Source organism: Leptonotus elevatus, chromosome 21, assembly GCF_054856555.1.
Source record: "Leptonotus elevatus isolate MCC_2025b chromosome 21, RoL_Lele_1.0, whole genome shotgun sequence".
In the NCBI taxonomy this organism is placed as follows: Eukaryota; Metazoa; Chordata; class Actinopteri; order Syngnathiformes; family Syngnathidae; genus Leptonotus; species Leptonotus elevatus.
The window spans coordinates 5,599,997-5,612,937 of record NC_141259.1 but is presented as its reverse complement, the minus strand read 5'-3'; the positions used below and the strand labels follow the sequence as shown (position 1 = coordinate 5,612,937).

Here is a 12,941-nt window from a genome sequence, read left to right as displayed (position 1 = left end):
AAAAATCACTGTGAAATATAAACCCAACTTCTGGGGGTCACGATATTGAGATAATATACTGTGAATGATCGAACAGTTTGAAGTTCGCTCTTAGAGAGGCTCTCATGATTCCATACAGAGATCCAAACGCACTGATGTGTGATATGTGCGGAAAAAAATTATGCAAGTTGATAGTGGCAACGTAAGATGGCTGCCCTCTGTTGCCCTAATGTGTATGTATATGTATGGAATACATTACAATATGTGTTATAACAATATAAGCATTAATATTAGCATAATTCAACTTTAGCACCGTTATTCACGGCCCATCCCTGACCCCCTTTTGTGTCACAAAATGGTGCGGTCCAAGATTCGCGCGGGTGCCCCTGCTCCAATGAATCAGCTGATGAATGGTATCTCCCGCCTCCCTCCCGCCTCCCTCTTCTCCCCGGATGGACAGCTCCGCTGAAGCCGGGCAGCCTGAGCGCTGACACGAGAGCAGGTTGCCCGCCGCTCGCTTCTCCTCCTTCCGGATGTCTCGCGCACAGAACCTCGAGTGAGACGTTTGGCGTCACGAAGCGAACACGGCAGAAAACAGGGTTGATTTTTTTTTTTCACTCGCTAGCGTTGGGGAGCTCCCCCTTCGACCATGGCTTCCAACTTCAACGACATAGTGAAACAGGGATACGTGAGGATACGGAGTAAGAAACTGGGGGTGAGTACTGTTGCACTTGCTGACTAGCCTGGAGGAGGAGGAGGAGGAGGAGGAGGAAGATGTGCTTTAGCATCAGGGGCATCTGGATTGGAAATTGGGCTTTAATTGCTCCACTTCCTGCTGTGAGGTCTTCGAGGAGATTAGAGCAAATGTCTCTCATGTCGGGGTAGTTAGGATGATTGACAGTAGAATGTAGACAGTAGAAAGTGCTGTTTTGTATCATTCAGGAAGTTGACTGACTCCATGTGTTTGGCTGCACGTGCAATTACCTTGGAGGACATTTTAGAATACCTTATAAACTATACATCAGCGGTGGGGAACGTTTTTCCTGTCAGGGGCCATTTCAGTTACTGCATTAAAAAAATATGAGGCCACCAACAACAAAATTATGAGCATGTTGAGTTCAATGTTTTTAGTATTAAGTATTTCGTTTTTAGAAGTAAATGGTGAGATGGATAAAATCCTACTGTTACCCGAGCCAGCTATACATTAAAAAGCCACAAAATTAGATACATGTATGCCTTTATAAAGATTATAAATGAGTTCTAATTGACATCATAAATAAGTATGTATATTATTGTGTTTGTTAGGAACATAACCTCGACTTTTCAATTCCGAGAAGTTTAAATGAGACATTTTAATGGCATGCAGTGTAATTCCATATCTCGGGACAATTGCAATGATAAATGTGTTGTATAATTAATACCTGTTTGACGATGTCAATCAAAACTGTAGCTACTGTATTGTGACCAGCGGGTGGATTTCCCCCCACACACACGACCTCCCATGTTTGCTAATAAGTATAACATTTCAAGTCTGCTCATGTTCCATTTTGCACCACGGGCTACAGGTCTCATTAATGAGGTCTAAGGTTGTAATTATCAACCTGGGGTGTACATCCTCATTGTGTATTAGCAACGTATCACCTGGAATTGGTATGACGGAGACCAAATGGCTTGACTACTTAAATCAAAACGAACGACAGGCCCCAGAGTTATTCAATTATAATGGCCATATTGTTGGCAATGGAGCCATCTGGTTTTGCTCATTAATGATAATAGAGGCACACCTTCCCTCTGTTGAGGTGTGATGATGGAGGCTGTGAATTGCGTCATCACACAGCTTCATTCCTCCTTCTTCTTCTGCTCCCTTTGATGCCACTGTGATAGTCATTGTTTTTAACCTTCTCTGCATGGAGTGAGCGCAGAGCTGTTTAGGAGCAGACGGCGTTGGCTGTTAACATGCAAATCGGTGCGTATAAAGTTTTAGGGGATTGATTTTTTTTTGCATGGGCGATGAGCTGAATGCATTTCTAGGGAGCAAGCGAGGACGCTGGCGGCGTGGTAGAGTGGAGGTGTTTTTCCCGCTTCGCATGCCACCCCGCTTCCTACTCTTGGCCGGCTGGCGTATCATCATGGAGATGAAGCCCTTCAGAGATGGCCTCAGAGGGCCTCTGGCATGTTAAGCGCGCAACGCTTATGAGGTGCTATGCAAGTCTGTTTTACACGGAGATCCTGCAAAATGTCAATTTCACTCTGTGACAAGGCATCCAGCAATTGGAATCAGGTAGAATTCAGTGAGGCCTGAGGTTCTATTGAACATAGTCAAAGCAGAGAGCGGAATTGATGAACAAACTAGGAATTTATTGACAGTCATTAATGATAATGACATATATTTATATTAGGGATTGAGTACTGCCCACCCCTAACTGGTATTGCTAATCAAAATCAGCTTGGGCTGGGTAGCGATACAAATTTCCTGAATCAATTAGATTTTGGTTCACAAGAGTTCAATTAGATTTAATTTGGATTGTTTCCCCATTTGATATGATTCAATTCAGTCCAATATCAATTAATATACATATATTTATGGAACATCATTTCTTCTTAAATATCATGGACATGATGTGAAAAACAAACAAACTCCACAAACATTAAATTCGCATGCGCACTTCGGAGTGTTTGTAGCAAGTAGCCGCTGAGCTTCGGGTTCAGCCATCATTGTTGTAGCTCCACTGAGTTCGCCGCCTTCTTTGAAAATAGCTGAGAGCCACAAGCCTTCTTTGAAGCGAGGCCGGCTGCAGAGATTAAAAAGACTGATGATGATGAAGATGAGGTCGCACGTTAGCGAAATTTGAGAGGCGTTTTCCCCGGACGAGCAGCAGAGCTGGTAGGAGGGTCTTCCGCATGCGCAGTTTTTCAAACGTGACAAACAGACGTTTGGCTCCTACTTTTTGAGAAAATCCTTTAATCCATTTTTTAAACCCAGCCCTATCAGCCGCCTTAATCTTTTGGCCGTTTTACAAGCAGGAAGTGGAAATTAGAAATAAATGTAATCAAAAATTCTCATCATTTTATTGAATTCTAAGGAAAAATGCCACGTTGGGATATATAGGTCTTGAAATTATATATATATTTTTTAAATCTGTCATTTTTTTAAAAAATTGGATCAAAAATACTAGTTGTATCAATACTTGGTATCGGTGTCGGTGTTTACTCAAGATTTTGAGTACTTGTACTGGTATTGGTCTGAAAAAAAAAAGGGTCTCGAACATCCCTAATTTATATTACTGATTAGTTATACATTACAAAAATGGTTGAAATGAATTAGATTGATACATTTTTCCATTCAAATCAGCACAACTGATAACGAAAAAATTTAGCAAAAGTTTTTCATTTTTCTTCAAATAATTGCGACCATTCCCAGCCAGGTTTGGAGAAAATGAGAATTACGTTTGCGTCCCAGAAAGGTCCTGTGTGTTTTCTTTTTAAAGGTCTCCTAAATATCACATTTCAAGGCAGTTGACCTTCTAATCCTCCCACCTTGCTCTCTAATGTAATGCGGTGCCCTTCAAAATGCGTTAAACTTTTATTTATTTATTCTTTTACCAGAAAACACTCACGAGGTGTCATTAAGAAGAATAAAAATACATCAGCGCTTTAATTGATCATTAGCATATTGCATTTCGAAGTTGTATTACATTTATGTCAGCTATTTGTAGACCAAAGTTCTACCAAAGTCAAATGAAAATGTGTCAGGCATGCCGACTTCTCCATCACTGTTGCCATGATGGCTTAATTAATCATGCTAAATGTTTAATTAGCATGCGCATAAAAATGCACTTAATTCTTAATCAGGCCCACTGCTGCTGCTGAGATTGCTACACTTATTTTAATTAAATCAACTTTCTGCAACTTTTCCGCCATCTTGCGAATCCTCTTGATATACTGATGATTGTGATTGGGTAAGATTTTCCTGCATTTATGCATTTATTGATTCACTCTTTGCATCTGGACACCTGTTTTGTTGCGTAAAGCGCTGCAGCTTGCTTGATCTGGTACCTTCGCCCACAAGCAGTGATTAACGCTCTGCGGCACTAGTAGCTTGTTAAGGCTTTCCTCCCATAATTTGTAATGCAAATGAGATTTCCAGCCTCAGAGGAGTTAAAAAGGAGAGACGAGTTTCATGCTGCGCATTTTTAAGGCTGATTATGACGTGTTTTTCACAGAATCTCAACTTGAGCATTTGGATAGACGGGAAATTGTATATTTACTAAAATAATATTTCATATTTCTGTTTCAGTGTCAGTTTAATTTCTGTTCTGCTAAATTGTGGTTTAGGTACACCTGCATAATTGAATGATCTCCAATACCATCCATCCATTTTCTATACTGCTTGTTCTGATCTTCTTGGTGAGCCTGGTGCCAAGCCCAGCTAGATGGACGAAATTATACTTGAAATGATACTTGAAGTACAAGTATCGTAACAGAAAAATAACTTTGATAGAAGGTAAAACCACCATGTAAGGCACAGGTGTCAAACTCAAGGCCCGGGGGCCAGATCCGGCCCGCCACATCATTTGATGTGGCCCATGAAGGTAAATTATTTGTATCAATGTTTCACGTTTCATGCTAAAATACCAAAACATTTTGAATAACAATTCTAGGTATTGCAAGCTTTTTTTCCCCTTTTTTTCCCCATACAATCCCTCTTTATTTTTATTCTCTCTTTTTTATTTATTTTATTTTATTTTATTTTTACTGTTTTGATGTGTATGCATGTTAATATGATGGACCATTTATACGTGTTCAAAGTCATAATGACCCACTGAGGGGAACCATAACTACACAATAAAAATTTGTTTGACACACATGATGCTAAGGCTGCTCTATTATGAAAAAAATATTAATCACGATTATTTTGGTAACAATAGAAATCACGATTAGGACAATCAAGTATTATTTTGGTACAAAACAAGAGAATGTTTAAATGTAAAAAAATATTAAGACAAATACAATTATTTGTAACACTATAATTATGTTGATTATTTTTAAATTAAATTAGTTATTTTAAAATTTTATTATTTAAAAAAGGTGCAAATGTATACATTTAAACAACTCAAACAACTCAACAATTAGTATTAATCTTTTTTGTTACAATTATGCTGATTGTGTAATTGTGGAATGTAATAATTGAAATTGTAATTTAATTTAGATTAATTGCACAGCCCTACATGATTTCTTAAGTTAAATTCTTAAAATATCTAAAATTAAATGTAGGCATACTTCAGTAGTATATAGTAGCAGTTTTGATTATGTTTATAGTTATTTTAATTTTAAAATGTAGGTGTTTTAAAAGTTAGGGCCCGATTATGGCCCTTCAAACATCGTCCAAAATAATCTGCCAAATGGCCGATATTTAAAGATTATTTTTACTTATATGAACTCTAACCATTTACTGCAGTTGTAAAAATTGTCTCATTATTTACTGTATTACACAAAAATGTATACCATAATCTTGTATCCTTAAATACGTACTGAATACTGTATGTAATGAAATTTGTTGATAAGTTATTCAAAACCAAGCAAATCTTAATAGCTTAAAAGCAATTCTTTGGTGAGCAATGCAAGTTGTACAAGGAGTCGACCTGGATGTCACTATTTTACACACAACCTAAAGTCAGGATTTGTTTGACAAAAAATAAAATAAAATAAAAAGTAACAAAAACATCATGCAAATTAAATCAAACATAAATATGCTAAATATGACACACATTCATCTACTAGTAACACAAACACACATATGAGAAGGATGACCAAATACATTCATTAATTACATGCATTTGGCCACGCAATGCATTCTGCGAACTGAAAAGGAAAATTATTTTTTTAACAATATATTAACAGTTGACCCCCAGTTGTTTGCACGAAATAGGGACCAGGCCAGTATGTATAGTGAAAACATGTGTATAATTGACCTCCAGTTAAATGCATGAAATGTTACTTTATGCATATTTTTTTTATTTAATTGACCTATTAACTCTTTGACTGCCAGACGTTTTCAGAAAAGGGATGCCGTCAGTGCCAGCCGATTTAAGCATTTTGACTGATCTTTCAAGGTCCACAGAAAATGTTCTGTTTGGACTATGGAAACACACGTACTACCAAATGAAAGATTGGACTTTCATCCTTCATCAGAAAAAAAGAGTTTGTTTCTACCTTATTCCGTTCTTTAGTAATCAACAATAGAAAATGGTTAGTTTGACCCAATTTCGCCTGTTTTGGACCAAAATACGGAGAAATCAAGCTTTTAGTGAAACGATATTATTTCATGCATTCTAGTGAATTTGACACTTCTTTTTGTCCATGAATGATGCCACAAACACCTAAATAGTGCTTTACTTCTATAAAACACTACCACCAAGAATGAAAAAGTGTTTTTTGATAGCAAAATACGTTTATTTACATTCAACAGTGTAACAATTTGACAACAATTTGGCAAACTATTTACAAATGTGTGCAACTGTGGTGCTATTTACAAATATGTGGATGTTTCAACGACAGTTTTTCTTTTTGTAACACTCTCCTGCGTGCAAGGAGACGCAACAGCATTTGCACAACAGATTGCCTCTTCGCGTGCGCCACTTTCTTGCAGGCCGTTTTTTTCCGGGGAATAGCAAGTATATACTGCAGTGTGTCATCAAGTCTAATATCAGGATCATGCTACGGTTTCGTTACGTCTCGCTTCCCCGTGTCCTTCAGTTGCTATACCGGGTGGTAGGAGATGTTCTGATCCATTTTATCCACTCCATTCATGGTGGCATCGTAGTCCAGAAACAGTGTCTTCTCCGTGATCAGACTGTACCCGCTCCTCCGATGAATATGCATTGGACTCGGGGTACTCTTCATTGTCCGATCGAATGTCCGCTTGTGCAGCTCCGGCGTTAGCAGCGGTAGCCGCGCTTAGCCGGTGAGGCTTACTACGTAATCATAGCAGTTGCTTCAAGGCTTCCAACTTTGGCGTCAAGCTCGGATTCATCATCATCATCATCATCAATCTGCATTGGTCGATGCCAACTCTCCATCGCCCGATCGAATGTCCGATTGTGTAGAAGTACCCGGCCGGCTATTGTGCGCGTTTTCCGGCCTTAGCCGCGCTAGCCGCGCTAGCCGCGCTTAGCCGCGCTTAGCCGGTGAGGCTTACTACGTAATCATAGCAGTTGCTTCAAGGCTTCCAACTTTGGCGTCAAGCTCGGATTCATCATCATCATCATCATCAATCTGCATTGGTCGATGCCAACTCTCCATCGCCCGATCGAATGTCCGATTGTGTAGAAGTACCTGGCCGGCTATTGTGCGCGTTTTCCGGCCTTAGCAGCGCTAGCCGCGCTAGCCGCGCTTAGCCGGTGAGGCTTACTACGTGTCATAGGAGTCGCGTCAAGGCTTCCAACTTTGGCGTCAAACTCGGAGTCATCATCATCGTCGACATCAATGCGCTTTTTAGTATTGATTGATGCTTTCCGTCTTTGAAAAAAATGCTCAAGCGTGAGTTGCTTGCAACCGGTTGCTTGGTCAAGCCACAATGGCTTGAACCAGCCATTGTCTCCTCAACACTCTAGCTCCGCCTCACGTCTTCTACTGACGCCCACGGTGGGCGGCCCATCCAACCTTGTGCAAAGAGAGTCATCGCTGCCCTCTAGGGGCCAAAACGAGTCTTTGACTAATCATATCTGCCTGATACTTTCAGCACAGCTGCCCAAGGCTTTCCTGCACCCGTTTTTGAAAAAAAAAAAAAAAAAACATAGGGGACGTCTTTTAACGTCCTCGGCGCCCTTCCCTAGGTTTATGCTAAACGTTTTATAACGTTTATGGCAGTCAAAGAGTTAATTGGTAATCTGTATTTTTTTTTCTAGCAAAAATTGGCAACGGCTTGAAAAAATCCATATCTGTCGGGCCCCAGAAACTTACATGAAGAGTGGAGCAGCGTAGCAAAAGGAAGAAGTCAACGTGTGCAGCTTCGGTAGTTAACTTGAGTTCCCTGACTTTGCTTAAGTAAAATTGAGAGTTTCATGCCGAGAACAATACAAATTGAAAGGAAAAAAAAGGAAGTTGCCACGCCAACAGTTTTGGCGGAGCTCATCAGCATCCGTCATTGATTGGCTCATTTCCAAACGTCTTCATGTGTGAAGGTCGAGGTCACGAGGTCAGCGCGGTGTTCTGCAGAGCGATCAAATGATCAAACAACACTTTCCCTCCTTCTTCCCCGCCATTTCTTTTCACCAACTTGACTGGAGTGGATTGGCGACATTAGCCAATTTCTTTGTCTCTTTGTGGGCAGAGGAGAGTATGGCGCAGTGTTCTCGAATGCACCGTCAGTCGCACATATGCTGCCTTTTCCTCACCTCTCATCCCGTTCTCTCACCCAAGCCGCCACCACCCCCCCCCCCCCCCCCGAGTGTCTCACCCGCCATACACCCCACTTTTCACAGCCTCTCATCTCTGCTATTTTATCTGTCCTCCTCTTTTCTTCCCCTTTATCTCCCTCCTCACCTTTCTGTCCTTCACCGCTTTACAGACAGCACAAAAGCATCCTATTCATCACCCCACACTGCACCTTCCATAACCCCAACGGGCTATTCCCCCTGATACACTGCACAGCCACACACATACACACACACAGAGGCAATTTGGCACGGCTCAACAGTGAAGAATTGGCACACACATGCATCCAGCAAACAAGAAAACAACCGACTGCTAGAGGACAGTGTATAGATTCTCAATTAATCTTAATCGCCCGGCTTTGTACCGTGCACTTTTCCTTTGCTAGATATCTTGGCCATGAGATACAAAAACAAGTAAATGGGACCCCACGCGGAGGAAAAACATTTAATCTGGCAGTGACACAGCAGAACTCTCAGTACAAAACAAGTGATGCTATCAGCGGCGCAGAAGCGCTGATGACCTTTGAGTCGTTTGACTTTCAGTCCAGGTACCTGTTTGCTGGGTTTAGCTTCATTGGGCAAGATTGGAAAGGTCATCTGTTGAATATTTCCCTACAATTTTATCCAAAGTTTCAACAAGACCTCTCTCTTTTCCACTGAATTAAATCACGGTTCTGAATGATTCCAAATTCAATTCCAATTCCAAAATGTTTGGGAAATATGGGTCAAAGTATGCTGCACCCATAGAGATCCTGACGTTGACGTCACACGTCCCAAAATGGCCGTTGAGAAAACTCATCTGCCACTGAGTAAACGGCAAACGCCACACTCTAACTATAGACAGGTTTCCATCCAATTGCCTCAAAATTTTTAAGCAAATTTACTGAAAATGCGCAAAACGGACATGCGACTTATGCCCGTTTCCATCTGTTCTTCTTTTGCGAATCCATCAGTAATTTAAAAGAAGAAGACCAGGAAGCGACTGCGCTGTGCGATGACGTCGTTTTGTTTTGTAATTCTTGATAAACCGTAGCGTTTCTTTGTTTTTTTCCATCTAAAATATCATTAATATTCGCTTCTTTAATTTATTCCAAAAAAAGTTGTTTCGTCGTCCCTCCAAACATACCTTACTTTATAGTCCGACATTGCTTTGGGACTACAAACATACGTGTGATGTAATATCCGATGCGACGTATATCCGGTTTTGCCAGCGGTTATTTGCAAAACCTGTTTCCATTGATAAAATTCGCAGTTTCTTTTTTTGGATACGCTTCAAAATAAAAATAAAAATGTGGCGAATTTTGGGTCCTTTTCGAATTTCTAGCGTTTCCATTGTTTTATTTTCACATTTCTTGAAAATTTGAATACAAATTGGGTGGATGGAAACCCAACTAATGATTGACAGCTGTTGTGGACCAGCTGCCACAACGAGAAGAGGCAAAAAAAGGATGAAGCATGCTACAGGCTACCAAAAAAAGAACCAATGCGTAGCCAATGTTGCACTTTGTACATGGCTGAATCAGCAGATGCTAACTGTTACCACATGCAAAACGTGGGGGAAATAATCTGTTTCGTTCATTTGTGCTGCTACGGTTTAACAGATATTACAGAGTTGAATTTAATAACTGACCAACACCATAAATAAGACTTTTTACGGTATAAATGACGGCGGCCGAGGACGATTTAACAGCTGCTTAGTTGCTAACGTGCATAAATAACACTGCAACACTTGCGTCAAACTGCCAACTTCGATGGCATTTTGACCACACATAAAGGGGAAATAAATCTGAATTGTACAAACTTGTAAAGCCTTTGTATGATCAGATTTGAAAACACTCACCGGTGTAAGAGAGGAGGTAATTCCACGTAGCAGCTTGGCCAAGTTGAAAAAAGCCCTCCTGACACTTCATTGGCAATCCAACATGTCCACCTCGCGCATGTATATCATGTCCTTTTCATCAAAATCACTGTCAATGCTCTTGGGCAGAAAGTTGACGGATAAACGCTAGTATTAGCCCTTTAACTCTTTGACTGCCAAGCATTTTCAGAAAAGAGGATATGTGGGCGCCAGCTGATTTAAGCATTTTGACTGATCTTTCAAGATCCACAGAAAATTTTGTGTTTGGACTATGGAAACACAGATACTACCAAATGAAAGATTGAACTCTCATCTTTCATAAAAAAAAAAGTTTGTTTCTACCTGATTCCATTCTTCAGTAATCAACAATAGAAAATAGGTTAGTTTCACCCAAATGCTCTGTTTTGGACCAAAATACGGAGAAATCAAGCTTTTTGTGAAACGATATTATTTCATGCACTCTAGTGAATTTGACACCTTTTTTTTCCATGAATGATGCCACAAACACCTAAACAGTGCTTTACTTCTGTAAAACACTACCACCAACAATGAAAAAGTGTTTTTTGATAGCAAAATACGTTTATTTACATTCAACAGTGTAACAATTTGACAAAACAATTTGGCAAACTATTTACAAATGTGTGCAACTGTGGTACTATTTACAATTGTGTGGATGTTTCAACTACACAGTTTTTCTTTTTGTGAGGTATATTGTGTAAAACTCCCCTGCGTGCAAGGGGAGTTTTACACAAGCACAATCTGTGGAGCAGGATTTGCTCCACAGATTAGTTTCACTGCGATTGCCCCTTCGCGTGCACTTTCTTGCCGGCCTTTTTTTCCGGGGAGTAGCAGGTATATACTGCAGTGTGTGTTTGGCCATGTTGTCATCAAGTCTACTCTTAGGATCATGATACGGTGACCTGGTGTTAAGTCTGGCTTCCTCATGTCCTTCGGTTCCTACACCGGGTGGTAAGAGATGTTCTGATCCATCTTATCCACTCCATTCATGGTGGCATCGTAGTCCAGAACCAGTGTCTTCTCCGTAATCAGACTGTACCCACTCCTCCGATGAATATGCATTGGACTCGGGGTACTCTTCATCGTCCGATTGAACGTCCGCCTGTGCAGAAGTGCTCGTTTTCCGCTGTTAGTATCGCTAGCCAGTGAGGCTTTACGACGTGATCGAAGCCGCCGCGTCAACGCTTCCAACTTCGGCATCAACCTCGGAGTCACCATCATCATCATCAATGTGCTCTTTAGCATTGGTCGATGCTTTTCGTCTTTGAAAAAAATGCTCAAGCGTGAGCTGCTTGCAACCGGTCGCCATTTTCGCTTCCTCAGCCATTCTCCCCTCAACACTCCAACTCCGCCTCACGTCTTCTACTGACTCCTACCCGATCTTGTCCAAAGAGAGTCATCGCTGCCATCTAGTGCCCAAAAATAGTCATTATACTAACCCGATCTGCTTGATACTTTCAGCACAGCTTGCCAAGGCTTTCCTCCACCCGTTTCCCCCCCAAAAAACACAGTGAACGTCTTTTAACGTCTTTGGCGGCACTCATTTGGATTTTACTAAACGTTATTAAACGCTTTTGCCGGTCAAAGAGTTAAGGCATTGTAGCCCATTAACGCTGCATCAATACTTTCCTGCCGCATCAGAGAAATAGTCATGTGTTGTCAGGATCTCTATAGGCAGCCAAGGGTTAGGTTAGGGTTATTATTATATATATTTTTTTAAGTAGGGATGGAAATCACTGAGCAACTCACAAAACAAACAAATACTGTATATCAACATACATTTGTGATTTTTTGGGCGGGTGGCATCTTTATCACTGTTAAACATTTCAGATGATTACCATACGCCAGATTTAAAATCTCAAGAACACAACTAAAGTTAATACAGAATGTGCTTTCTAAATGAAAATTGTATTTATCAAGGGGGAAGAATTTAATTACTACGAGTGCTACTTCAGGACTTGGATGACTTGCTGTGATTAATTGAACAATTAACCACCTCGTATACCAGAAAATCCTTCAAGCGAATGTCGGGCCATCAGTTTGTGCCTTCAAGCTCAAGTGCTTGCAGCAGGACAATGATCCAAAACATATCAGCAAATAAATAAAAAATATCTCAAAAACCCTCCATTATAAATGAATGTGTTCAAACAATTTTGCATGAGTAGGCCAAAATTCCTCCACAGCAATTCAAAAGAGTCATTACCAATATGGCAAACAAATTGATTTCAGTCATTGCTGGTGGCACAACAACTTTTATGTTTAGGAGGCAATTACTTTTTTACATGGAATCGGTTAGGTTTGTATTTTCCTCCCTTTATTCAATACAATCTTCATTATAAAACTGCATTTTATATTTGGGTTGTCTTTGTGGAATATTAAAATTTGTGTGATGATTTGAAATGTTTCAATGTGCCAAATATGCGAATTAATCATTAATCATGAATGTGCCAAATATTTTTTCATGGCTTTGTATGCATTCGCAATTCTGTCAAAAGTGTTTCCATTGTTGTACTGTGTACGAAAAATATTATTATGGACAGTATAATATGGCCCAAGCTCTATAGCTCAGTCACACCACATTAAGATTCCAGCAGGCAATAGATATCCTTCCATCCTACACTTTTTTTTTTTACTCCGCCAGCATGACATTA

General features: G+C 40.2%; 1 protein-coding gene across 1 annotated transcript in view; it reads left to right on the top strand.

The window, feature by feature from the left end:
* The first annotated feature begins 428 nt into the window (after positions 1-428).
* The window catches only part of dok6 (docking protein 6), a 56,113-nt gene continuing 43,600 nt past the window's right edge, over positions 429-12,941 (top strand). The window contains exon 1 of the mRNA XM_086065522.1: positions 429-694. Coding sequence (XP_085921648.1) covers positions 629-694 — 66 coding nt within the window. The 5' untranslated portion in view covers positions 429-628. The remainder of the gene's footprint in view (positions 695-12,941) is intronic.